At 40.3% G+C, this 12944-nt stretch overlaps 1 protein-coding gene across 1 annotated transcript; it reads left to right on the plus strand.

Annotated features, from left to right (window-relative positions):
* The first annotated feature begins 2920 nt into the window (after nucleotides 1-2920).
* LOC140935862 (uncharacterized) lies at nucleotides 2921-10987 on the plus strand. The gene is made up of 6 exons (XM_073385439.1): nucleotides 2921-3264; nucleotides 5837-6086; nucleotides 7381-7675; nucleotides 8013-8131; nucleotides 9313-9496; nucleotides 10679-10987. Exons 1-6 carry the CDS (start codon nucleotides 2936-2938, stop codon nucleotides 10783-10785), a joined length of 1284 nt encoding a protein of 427 aa, XP_073241540.1. The 5' UTR covers nucleotides 2921-2935; the 3' UTR covers nucleotides 10786-10987.
* Nucleotides 10988-12944: the final 1957 nt, after the last annotated feature.

Below are 12944 nucleotides of genomic sequence, written 5' to 3' on the forward strand. Positions count from 1 at the left end.
CCAGTTCAGAAAATATATAATCCTATATATACACTAATAAATATATGCTAATCCTTGTTCAACAAAACCAAGAAAAATGCATTTAAGTGAGAACAATCCTTTGATGCAGTTTATGATTCGTGTGGTGAAGAAATTCCATGTTTGTTATAGGGCAATGTCATCGGCTCTGGTGTGGAATCTCGATTATTGCGACCTCGTTTGACCGGACTTCTTAATTATCCGGACTTTTTCCTCTGGTGCCAGATTTTTCAAGAATAATAATAAGTTATCGTGAAGATCCGGGGTTATAAGTTTTCTATGACAAGCACGTTATCAAAAATGCCGGTCTTGAAATGGATTCTGCTTATTCAAAGAGCAAAAGATGCTCTTACATGCGTTGTAAACGATAAAGTGCATGCATTTCATCGTTGAAACCGTTGAAACCATGGCACTGAATTTCCATCTAGTAGCGCAGCCCCATACCTAAGAAAATTTGGTAATCTATCATCCAAGAAATTTTGGTAATCACGTGACTTTACGTACGTCCGCACCACAGGGACATCAATGTGAAATGTCAAACTTTCTAGCAAGTGTGGAAGCCTGTAACCTTTGGTCCTATTATGATCTCTTCCGGGGGTCTGTGTTTAACGTGGTAATAGACATCTATAGTCAACTGACAGCTGTCAAAAGAGGGTATCCGCTTACCAGAGTCACATGACCTTATTGCGGGCTCCGGTGCTAACTCATCGAGACCACGTGTTTGTGAAGTTTTCCGCTGACTTGTTTTCAGCTTTTAATTGATTGCAGGCTCATGTTTATGGTTTTCAGTCACATAGTTCTCCCCTAAAGTTAAGTTTAGATTTGTGAATTTCTTTTCAACGGTTTAAAGTCCATTGTCTTAGGTAAATTCAAAATGCATAAACGGGAGCTTCGCTTTTAGCTCTGACTAAATCTACATATTAAGCATTTTACCTAGTGTTACTGGATATTCTTTGTCATTTTTTGAAAACGGCGATTTCAATAATATTTATATTTTTTTAATCATCTAGACTCCTTTTATCCGGACTTTTTTTCCATTTCCCACCGAGTTCCGAGTTCCTCTATTATGACTTCAATAATGGTACTGCATACTAAATTTACAATAAATGCGACCACCCTCTAATATCCATTTTGGGTGTAGTTTGTAAACAGCCGCCCCCCTCCTTCCTTCCTCATTTTGTCAGAAACCAGCACAGAGCCTGTGCCCTAATCATACAGATGGAAGTCCAGGTACCTACGCACCTGACTAGATATGTCAGATATAAAACATCAGGAGCTCCCGAAAATATGTATTTCATGCAAAAGAACCGTAAAATCCTTTCACGTTCTCTTGTTTAACATTAACCAAGTTAAAGCAATGGAACACTAACGTTACAATATTTTACAAGCATTACAAGAGAATATCGATTAGAGAATATAATTGATCATTATAGTCATGCCCTTTTCAGGGAAGGAAAGAGATGTTCTAAGGACTCGGAGGAAACTGGGGCTCGCTAAAAACTGCACTGAAAAAATATTACCGGAAACCGCAGGGGAAAAAAACCTAAGAAACTCACTGACTTGGCCCAAAACAAGTCAAAACGGCAAATTCTCAAATACTGCTCTACTACAACTATCTGAAAAAATTATAGATTTTGTTGTCACTTAACTTAGCACAAATCGTTTTTCTTTTAAGTATCTGCACTAAAAAGCCAGAAACAGAGGCTGCGAAACACATAAACCCTTAAGAGAGAAACTGGACATTTCCAGAAGAAAAATATCAACAGCCGCAAGGACACTTAAACTACTGAAAAATCTGCATATTTAACCAGCAAAAAACTGGAAAAGTTATCTTGATAGTGGTTTATACTAGAAATCAGAATGCCCATGATCCCATTCATTGAAGTGTTAGTTTTCAGAGAAGAGGCTTTTGAATTAAAACATCACTCATGGGAGGATGGGAGCTGAGAATAATTGTGTTTTGAGGAAACTAATTTTTTCTGATTTTATGCAAAATGTTTGTGATGTGGTTCAATTTTATTCTTGGTACAAGTTTCGGTTTCTGCTTCCTGAGTCACTACCACTTTGTTTTTTGCAGGATTAACGAAGACAGTCAGAAACGTAGAAATGACCAAAATACCGCCGTTCTCCGCTCGAGTTTTCGCTCACGAACGTCTGAGCGATAGAATTTGCCGCATTTTGACATTCAGTCCTCAACAAAGCTTACTAAAGATCTCCCGCCACTATTAATATACTGTACCTAAAAAATATCACTCAAACCTGAATTAAGCGGTAACCCTTCGGGGGTAATAGCTTACTGATCGCTTAGAACAGGTTTGACAAACCTAAGAGTTACCCAGGAAAGAGAAGATATTCTTTATGAGAAAAAAAAAGATGGTGAAAGTGCGAAATATCAAGTATCCCACGACAAATTGACCCCAAAGTGTCCTTACCTCTTATTGTGCCAAACGAAAGAAAGTACTAGAAGAAAAATCATAGACACTGTATCTCTCGCACTAGTTCATTTTTAGACGCCTCTGAATAGAAAAACGTCACTTCGGCGCAGCCGTGGTTACAGGCATAGAGAACTGACTGGAAAGTTATATATGCCGGCATCTCGTGGCTTAAGGTTTTGCCGGATTGAGTTGGAATTGAAGGCAATTCTTTGAAAAAGAGTCGACACTCGGCGTAAATAAGGCGTTTTATAGTTTGGTGCAATGCAAAATATTTCAAAAGACTCGTCATGTTTAGTGGCACTTTTGGCTTCCAAATCACAACTAAAGGTGAGTGTTAGAGGTCAGTAGCTCCCCGCCCTCCTTGCCTCCGTCGCCAAAATGGGGACATTTCGATCTGACAACGGCAACGCTAGAGACAACTTTACTGAAAAACTGACTTAGCGTCCTCTCAAACAATAAACACCACTTTTCATTTCCTTACTATGCAGATGGTTGAGCAAGCTCTTCGAGCATTTGCGCAACAGAACTTTGGGGCTGACGGTGAAGAGTTCTATCCAGTACATCAAGGAAACACGCAAGAAGTTCAAATACTTGCACTTATGGCAAAAAAACCAAGAAGTGTTTTCCTTCGTCCGTTCAAAACCAATTCTCTCGTCCTCCTTGCTGGATTAGAGACTTACATGAATCGAAGTAAAAAAGAAGAATATCAAAATGCTGTGGACAGGGAAATTAAAAGAGATGACGTCGAAGTTACCCTGGAACAGGACGAGGACAAGGAGAACGATGAAGGGGATGACGCGGCGCCTGGCAGGTAAGATAATTGAATCATTCCTCCTAAACTTTTTGTCCAGTCTGAAACTTTTTCTGGTCACCGTTTTGATCTTGGATCATGCATATAGTTCAGATACAAGTAATTACTCACTTTAGAAAGTTGGTTTACTAACTTAAAAAAAACGCCACTGAATCGAACTCAACAGTTACCAGCACCGTACAAACGACTTATGGACGGACTCAACCAAACTAACTACGAGAGAATGACTGGACAACCGACAATTTGAATAACGATAAAGGACTGTTAACTGTGACAATAGACGGATCGAAACGCGCCAATGACATTACGAGTCTTCATGGCCGATAACATCATGGCTTAACTGACAGACGACCAATAACATTGCGACTTAATTAACTAATCAGGTCAATTGTAGAAGGCCTAAATGCACTAAACGACCCTAAATGTAATAACATTTTGTCCTAAATGTAATAAACTGTTAAGTTGCAAATTACAGTAATGACTCAAATAAGCGCTGCATTTGGGGCAGATTTGATAAGCGCCGCGGCGCTCGTGAATACGGCACTAAGAGGTATTACTATGGAAATAAGCGGCGCATTTTTGGATAAAAAATTTAATAAGCTTCGGTTTATTTCCTTATGCACTGTGTAACTTGACGTTTAAAAATAAATTGCTTGTAAAGGACAAAATTTTAAAAAAAGCTTTAAGCCTTAAAAAGTTTTTCATACTTCATTTTTGTTAAAGAAATTTACTGCAAAAACCGTGGACGAAGATCCTGTTGCTTTTCCACGTTGGATCTCTAGAAAAGAGATCTAATCGTGCAGCTAAAATATTAAGAACAAAAAACGAGAAGTCTAAGGGCCTGTTTACATGGAGGTGGGGAACCCCAGGTAGGTGAGGAAACCCGCTTTGGTGGGTAACCCACCTGTCCACATAATCTCTCATTTTAATTTGATCACGTTTACGTGATAGGTGGGGTGTTCCCCTCCTCCATATAAACAGCTGATAACAACGTTTATAAATAACTAAGATAGTACGCGCGCGCTCTGATTGGCCGAGAGATGTGTTTGCATGAGAGTATGTAAACATGTGTGAAAATCAAGATGTTTTGCTCTTCGCGCGCTAATCACACAGTTGAAAACCCGACAAATTTTACTTTATTTACCCATTCCCTCGTCGGATGAAACTTGGAAAATCTTTACAAACACGCTGTGCCAATTTTCTTTCGCTTAAGCTGACATTTTAACCCGAGAAAAACCCTTGTTTGGAAAGCATCTTTATTGCAAAACAAGAACTGATTACACGTACATTGAGCGGTACAAGACTTCGCGACTGGTAAGAATTTCTCTTTTAATCAGTAACCTAAACAAAGAGTTCTTTTTTCTCGGGAAAGTTATTTTATAAAAGCAATAGAAAACTTTTTTCCTGTGTTTGCATAGCCTGATATAAACACTCGAGGGGTTGGGAGAATCTTGACAGTTATGCAAACCCGAGACGAAGTCGAGGGTTTGCATAACTGTCTCGAAATAAATATTACTTTTTTAGTAAAATACTGTTACTTTGTCGTTTACAAGCAATTTACTTGTAAACGTTAAGTTTCACAGTGCGTAAGGAAATGTACCGAATTTACGCGAATTAGCGCCGCGGCGCCTATTGTTTTTCTCCAAAAATGCGGTGCTTATTTAAGAGCGGTGCTTAATACCATAGTAATACGGCTTAGTACCGTATTTACACGAATACTAATTAACTCCCCCTCTTAAATGCGGCGCTTATTTGAGGGCGACACTTATTCGAGTCTGATTACTGTAATTGGCAACTTAAGAGTTTATTACATGTAGGGCCAGTTGTTATTACATTTAGGACAAAATGTTATTACATTTAGGACTTTGTTACATTAAGGGTCGTTTATTACATTTAGGCCTTCTACATCAATAACCAGAGTTACCATCAACTGACGTGATACAAGTCACTTTGACTCTGAAGATGACTACCGCCTAGGTTGTGGAAACGTCAGTCACTGTCAACAACAGTCCTATTCAGGACTACTCCTGACCCGGACCCGGACGTTTATACTCAACCTACTTATGCATTCTGTTTGGCTCTTCCTTTGTTTTTTGTTTTTTGTTTTTGTTTTTCTTAAGTGGAGATAGATTCAGATCTGTGGCGGTACTAACCTACTCCACAGTCACGAGTGGGAGAATGGGGAGAGAACGGGCGGGGGACTGGTAACTAACAGCAAGTCTTCTTTCATTTCTCTATTTCTCGTTCTCAGACTTCTCACGGTCATTGTGGCCGTTCTTTTCAAACAAAAGCGTGTGTGTTGATGGGGTCTGATGGAGATGTGGGTGTGGCTTACACTCAGCTCAAAAGGAGACCATAAAGATGTTATGTTAAAGATGCTAACATAGAATGCGTTTATCTATAAAAAGATTTCAAAATCATTGTCATAGATCTGTAAATTTCTTTTGCACAGATAACCCCTAAGCAAGACGACAAGCATTTTCGTCACTTATATACGGGAGTCCCCCCCCGCCCCCCCCCCCCCCCCCCCCCCCCCAGGAATAATGTCACTGTTTTGCTCTATCTGATTTAGGAAAGTTGAAGCTGAGGTTGAAGTAGGAGGGTGTGCGGGTGCGACGGTTAAAGTACATGAACAAATTGGAAACCTGGAATTGGGGAAGATAAACAAAGTGTACGTACAGGACCCGGGGTTGCGTGATATATTAAAGTTAATAGAACTGGACAGCGAGAGAGCCAAACCTATCCAAGGTCACAAACTTCGTTTGATAACTTCAGTAGTTTACAGTGAGCGGTTGAAACTTAGAGGCAAGAGATTTACTGAGGTAATGAAAAATAGATGATTATTTACCTACTTTTCAAGACCACCTTATACTGCTAAATGGCAGCGGCCACTAGATTGCGCCTAAAGTGCCAAGAACATCTAAAAGTGAAGCAAACCGGTGTATACGCACTCCACTTTACTCTCTTGTGTTCTTGGCCTTTTTTGTTTTTTTAAACTGTTGGTTTCTGTTGTATTGACACATTTTGATGGCGTTAATGTGCTATAATAAGCACTTAAAAAAAAGTAGCCCTACCTCCCTACAACAGCAAACCAACCTCTCCACTACGGCTACTAAGCTGGTCGTTGTATACATGTATCGACAATATTTGATCATGTGTTTGGCAGTGTCGAGGCAATGACTTATGGTATCGTATGTCGAGAGAAAATTGATTCCACTTAAAGTGAGGACCAAGAAAAGTGTTTGCTCCGTCAAGTTCTAAATCACACTTTCCGCTGTATAAATAAGAATAAGGAAAGCGTTGGCTGTTCGATGCAACGTGACTTTCGGCAGCACTTTATTTTATGCTTCGGAACAAAGATAAAGCCTTACTCTTTTTTTGTAACAAGAATGTTGTTCTTCCTGCCCAGACTGAATGCTCTTACTTTTCTGCCATTTTAGGCTGAACATATTCTTGTGTTATTCTTAAATTATAACTTATGACATTTCTGTTTAAGAATATATTGGGGTATCAATTAAGTTGGTGCACGTTTTTTCGTTTTGTTGGCTTGTTTTGCCGTTGGAGGAAAAGAATAAGTTGAAAACATATAGCTGTATTGTTTTTACAGATTTACAACACACAAAATTATATCTTTTTCAAAATCTCAGCCTGGGGTTTATTCTTAAAATATTCTTAAAATTTCGCAAATTTCAGCCTCGATATTCTTATAAATTTAAATAAATTCTTATAGAAAAAAAGGAGTGTATCCGGGCTGAAGGTCCCCGGCCGACTTGCACTTAGGCTATAAATTTCAATTTCCTTTTATTACCGGCCAAAAGTAGGGGTCCTCTAGAGGTACTAAGTGTAGATTGCAAAACAGTCGGTTTTTCCTCAAAATCGTTTTTGTGTAGTGTCAGTCTCAAACGTGCAAGGCGCGCGACCCTCGCACGCCCGTAGGCTCTCCGTTTTAAGCCTAGCTCCAGACGTTTTGTTTGACTGTTCGCACGTACTTAAATATGAAAATAAACGGACTGCTTAGTAGTCTATACTAAGTATATCATGCAGTAAACTTGTATCTCTTTGGTTATTAAGTGCATAGTTCTGTTTAACCATTTTTTAATCATTATCCACTTGCAGGTTGAGGTAGATGGAGGAGTCATTTTTCCAAACAGCTTCCTTGCTCGATTGACTGGACGCTTGAAAACAAAATGCATTCCTCCAAAGCTGGCGACAAGAAAAACACATGGCCCAGTTCTATTTAAGTGCTGCAAAGTGGTTCTCAACGAGATGGCTAATAAATTGCAACTTGCAGTTGGGGAACTTGTTGGTGCTTCCACCCAAAGAACGAGAAGTGAACATGACGATGATGATGATGAAGAATACGAAAATACAGCAGTACAGCTGGATGAGGACGAGCAGAGCGATTTGGAAGGTAAAAGGTTAAAAGTGTTGTACACCCAACTTTCTATAGTAAGGCGGGTTTACACGGGAAATGTAAGAGAAGAGAACGAAGAGTTATTATATGGGTTTAACCCAAAACGCGCGTGGCCAGAAAACGTCCGCAATTTAAGAGCAATTTATTGAAGCTTAGTCGCTGTAAATTCTACTATGACCGAAATGTTTTGTATTCGTGTGGCCCAAGTTATCTTTGCTTTCATTTTTTATTATTATTTTTGCTTTATTTCTTTAAGCGTTAATACGCATATAGTTGTAAAATATTTAAATCGAAAACTTAACCACATAACATGTATATATTTTCGTCACGTTAGATTCCTTTTCGGAAGAGTTCGGAGATGAAAAGAATCTGGAGACAATTAAGAACTCAGTTTTGATACCAACCAAGAACAGAGAGGAGCGAAAATTGCGGATTAACAAGTACCTCAACTGGGTAAGGAAAATCACAAATGAGCGCAGATACGACCCTAGGCGGGCCACTCGCGTATTCGGCCTAAACGGGAGTTTGCCACTGAATAGGCGGAAGTGCGAAGCATGCGCGAGCGGAGCCCTATAGCTAAGAAAATTTGGTTATCCGACCGTCCGTCCGCACCACAGGGTAACCAATGTGCAATCTCACACTTTCTAGCTAGTGTGGAAGCTTGTAACCTGATATTGCACATCCATTGTATGATCAATTGACAGCTGTAAAGGCAAGGTATCCGCTTACTGGTAGGCTGATCTAGCAACAGAACGGGAACGTCATTTGAAGACGGGAAAGCGCGCGGAAAGGACTAAACTCGACTTCCGGTATCCAATTTGCCACTCTGTCATTGGTCAAGCCAGTTGTTTGATTTGCGCGAGCAGTCGTCAACATACGTTCCCGTTCTGTTGCTAAATCAGCCTAGTATCACATGAACGTATCGAGGTTGTGTGTTTCTTTAAATTTAACCGCTGACAAGTTATTAGTTTTCAACTGATGGCAGGCTCAACTACGAGTAGGTTTTTTTGCAAGTTTATTTCTTTAAGTAAATTATGAATTTATTACTGGGAGCTTCGCTCCTAGCGTTGGATAAATCTATATATTAGGGCTTAAGCTCCCTCTCGCTTGACCGTGTTGACTATATTGGGTTAGCCAGCCCAAGAGAGATGTTTATCATTTCTTGGCGGGCCAAAGTGTTTAAATCAAGAGAGAGTGATCTAGCTCATTCTCTCTTGGTTTAAATAGAGAAAAGTTAGCCCGGCTAAGAGGGCAACTCTACCATGGCCATCGGAAAAGGGTTGCCCGGCTAGCTGAGTCAACCTTTTTGGGGAGCCAACTTTTTGTTTCTCGTGTAAACGGTTCGCTAAGTTTTGAAAGGAAATGTAAGAAGGTTATCTCGCCATTGTAGCTCGGATAGGGGAGTGAAACTCTAACTGGGGCCACCTTTTCTCCTCATAAACGGGGCCACAGACGATCCGCGTAACCCGCCAACTCCGTTTGTGTGAATTGGACTTATAGCACTCGAGGTATAGTAGACTCAGAGTACTCGGCAGCCGCGTATTCTACAGCTCAGAACGTTCACTTACATATTTTTGTTTAAAAGCATTTTCACTCTGGGCATTGAATCAAACCTTTCATTTATTCATCTATAGCTTGAAAAAGCCTTGACAGAGAAGGAGACGAAGATATCGGTCGACGAACCTCTCGACGAAGCTGACTGCTCATTCCTTCGAAGCGTTTATGTCACTGCATACCCCAAAGACCGAACAGTGTATCTGCACGGCATTGAAATGGAAAAGATTCAGGGATATGCAATTGTTTTTAAGCTTCTTGCAGGTGAGACGGAGTGCTAAACATACAAGGTAGTAAGATTTGCAGTGCTGGATCCTGACCTTGAGATAAGAAGGGGGGCGGTCATCTAGACCCTTAGATAAAGGGGGGGGGCTCGGTTATCCAGACCCTTAGATAAGGGGGGGGCTCGGTTATCCAGACCCTTAGATAAAGGGGGGGAGCTCGGTTATCCAGACCCTTAGATAAGGGGGGGGGGGCTCGGTTATCCAGACCCTTAGATAAAGGGGGGGGGCTCGGTTATCCAGACCCTTAGATAAAGGGAGGGGGCTCGGTTATCCAGACCCTTAGATAAAGGGGGGGGGGCCGTCTCCCAGAAAAAATTTTTCGGCCCTTGGGGCCTGAGTTTGGTCCAAACATAAGGGGGGCGCAGGCCCCCCGAACCCCTCCCCTGGATCCGCCACTGATTTGTTTGTGGCAGGGCTTTTTTTTTGGGAATGTGAAAAAGAGGGAGTGACCCTCCGGGGGAGAGGGTGACAAGTCTATCATGCAAAAAGGAACTATAGTCTTCTCGGAGACGACGGCAAAGTCTATTTCTTTTTTATTAACGGTTCATTTCATCACGGTTAACCAAGTCTTTCGTCAGGACAGACGTAATGTATGTTCTGGATTATGTTACAATAAGGTGACACAATTTTTAAAGTGAATTAATGTTTAAAGCTTGGAGAAGAGCTACGGCTATAACGCGAAAGCTGGTGTGAGAAAGCAAGAACAGCAATATCACTTCAGTGCCACATTCTACATTCCTACGCTGAAAATACACTTCCCGCGCGTGGGTCTAGCTACAAAAATCTACATTTTGGGGAGATATTTAGTTGGAGAGATTTTTACAGGTTTTGGTAAATATTTTCAAGGCTTTTTGTTAAGTTAGAAAAAAGCTTGAAACCATCGCCCAGAATGCTATTGTCTTTTGCGACATGTACTTACAGTGCGCAGTTTCTCAATGTGCGGCATAATAACTGAATAATAACATAATAACTAAATTTGGCGCTCGGAGTGCGCTTAAAGTTCCCGGATATGTCGCGTGATTCTGGGCGATGCTTGATACGTCTCATCGTAAGTAACCCTGAAGCCTTTGTTTGCAAAGTTTTACTTGTACTGTAAAGAAATCTTATTCATTCATTGGTTTCTCACAGGCAATATTTCAATTTTCCTCAAAACGAAAAACAGGTTTGTCTGACAACGACTGGGAAGAAGTGGAGAAGGCTTGGGCTGAGTCAAATGTTGACAACTTGCTGCAGGAGTCTGGGCAAGAGCATTGTCAAGCCGAATCCTGAGTTTAAATTGTAAAGGTTGATTTCTAGTTAAATTGTAAAATTGTTTAAATTGTAAACGTTAATTTCTAGTTAAGACTTTAATATATCAGTTTAATTATGAACGTTTTACTTTATAGACATCTGCATAGGATTACCGACTGGCATCGTTCAAAAATGGCAGAAGCAGTTGAAGATAGAAGTCGAATAACCTGGGTACTTGAGGTTTCTTTCCTAGTGCGGCGGGCCGCAGCGACCCATCTACGGCCGAAGCCACGAGCGGCAAAGCCGAGAGTTTTTGGCGCGGGTCACTAAGGTTACGTCTACACGAATCCGGATATTTTTGAAACCGAATACTTTTTTATGCGAATTGGCCTTCCGTCTACACGAAACCAGTGAATCCGCTCACCGGAACCGAATTATCATTAAACCGCTCTACAGTGGCGTTTTTTGAGGCTCCGTCCACACGGATCCGGATATAACAACAACAACGAGCTTTATTTGCATGACCATACAAGCACATACAGTATGGCAAAAGCTATTTTAGGAATTCGCGTGGACACGGCCTAAAAGACTCGACCGAAACCGGAAACCGCTCATCCGCATGAAAAGTCTCTGGCACCCAGGATAGTGGTTGAGAGAATATCGCCTTGAAAACTCTCGAACTGCGATCTGCTTTTTTCTTAGCAAGACCTATCGGCTCAATGTAATCTGTACAAAGCTGATTATTAAAGTCACAGGAATACTAGCTTCTTAAAGTACAAAAACTCGCGCTTTCGGTAATCCTATGAGAAGTCATTGCTCAACGTACCTCTTGTCCTTATTTTTTCTCTTTCTCTTGTGGTTTAAAAGGGGAAAGCCTTAATTCAAAATGCTTAGCTGCTATTTAGTTTAATTTGAAATATTCTTTTTACGAAAGAGTTTCGTAAACTTGATAAGGCAATTGCTAAAAATATTGGGACAACCTAAAAAGATACCTTATTTTACATACCACAAAAAAGGGAAATCGAATGTCAATTCACTGACAATTTTCAGGAGTACCGTGCATATTTCATTATTCATTCAAAACATATTTATCTCTATATAAAGTTACGGTCTTGTTCCCTGGCATTTTCATAATGTGAAGGGAATTTTTTCGTGGGAAGATAATCTTCATACAGCAGTCGTCATGCTTCGAGTGGTATGTTTGTAATTTTGTCCACTCCTTTTTTAAGAAAGTAATGTGTCCCTTTTTCAGTTTTATATCATTGCGATTGAGGTCGATCGCAAATTAACAGCAGACGTATACCAAATTTGGTCAAGTTAGCTGATTATGAAGAATTAGCCTGGGGATTTAGGCCAATCAGAAACGAATGAATATTCTGGATGAACAATGACATATTTTTTTTTTGTCTATGGGCCATTTCCTAGTAGCACCAAGCCTCTGTTTCAAAGTAAGGCTAAGTGGGAAGCTATTGACATGAAAATAATTTTTTTATTCTCATGCAATTAAAACTCATTATAACAAGGAAGGTTTTGCACTCAGCCTAGTTCTCAAACTGGGAGAGTTTTGTAATACTCGAGAATGGCCTATTTCAAGTTGTGCTAGGACCGTAATGTAAGTGCAGCTACCTTTCTCTGCAATTTTTGGCTTATTATGTGTAATGTTTAGTACTTTTATGTTGTATGGATTGGAGAAATTAAATATATAAAAGATAAATAAAGGAAAGAGGAACTGATTGCTAGACCACCGTACTGTCATTTAGTCTTTGAGGGGCGTTTAATCTGAAACTGGTGTCTAATAGGCTTTGATAGATTATCCTAGCATAATTTTTGGCATAATTCGTCATAACGAAAAAAAGCACAACTAGCAGAATTTGCATTTTTGGCTAGTTTAGCTGCACAAACTTATCGTTCAGAGCCGTAGCTAGCGGGGGGGAGGGGGGGCAGGGAGGCAGCTGCCTCCCCTGCACCTGTTGAAATAGACAAATCAAGTCTGTGGAAGGATTTTGTTTTCTTTAGACTCACTAATTTTGATTGTAGTGACTTGCAAATGTTTGCCACTTTCATGGCTGAGAAATTGGTTGGTTGACGGTGTGTGCAAATATTAAGCAAATATTGTGCAAATAGTAAGCAGTACACAAAATGGCGTTCTTGTGCTGCTTGTTAATTGTTTCTTTTGTCCATTCACGGGTTATGATGAA

This window comes from Porites lutea, chromosome 4 (assembly GCF_958299795.1).
Source record: "Porites lutea chromosome 4, jaPorLute2.1, whole genome shotgun sequence".
NCBI lineage: Eukaryota > Metazoa > Cnidaria > Anthozoa > Scleractinia > Poritidae > Porites > Porites lutea.

Coding starts and splice junctions, on each gene's coding strand:
- LOC140935862 (XM_073385439.1), top strand. CDS start 2,936: ATGCAGATGGTTGAGCAAGCTCTTCGAGCATTTGCGCAACAGAACTTT. Junction 6,087..7,380: donor GAGGCAAGAGATTTACTGAG/GTAATGAAAAAT, acceptor ATCCACTTGCAG/GTTGAGGTAGATGGAGGAGT. Junction 7,676..8,012: donor CGAGCAGAGCGATTTGGAAG/GTAAAAGGTTAA, acceptor TCGTCACGTTAG/ATTCCTTTTCGGAAGAGTTC.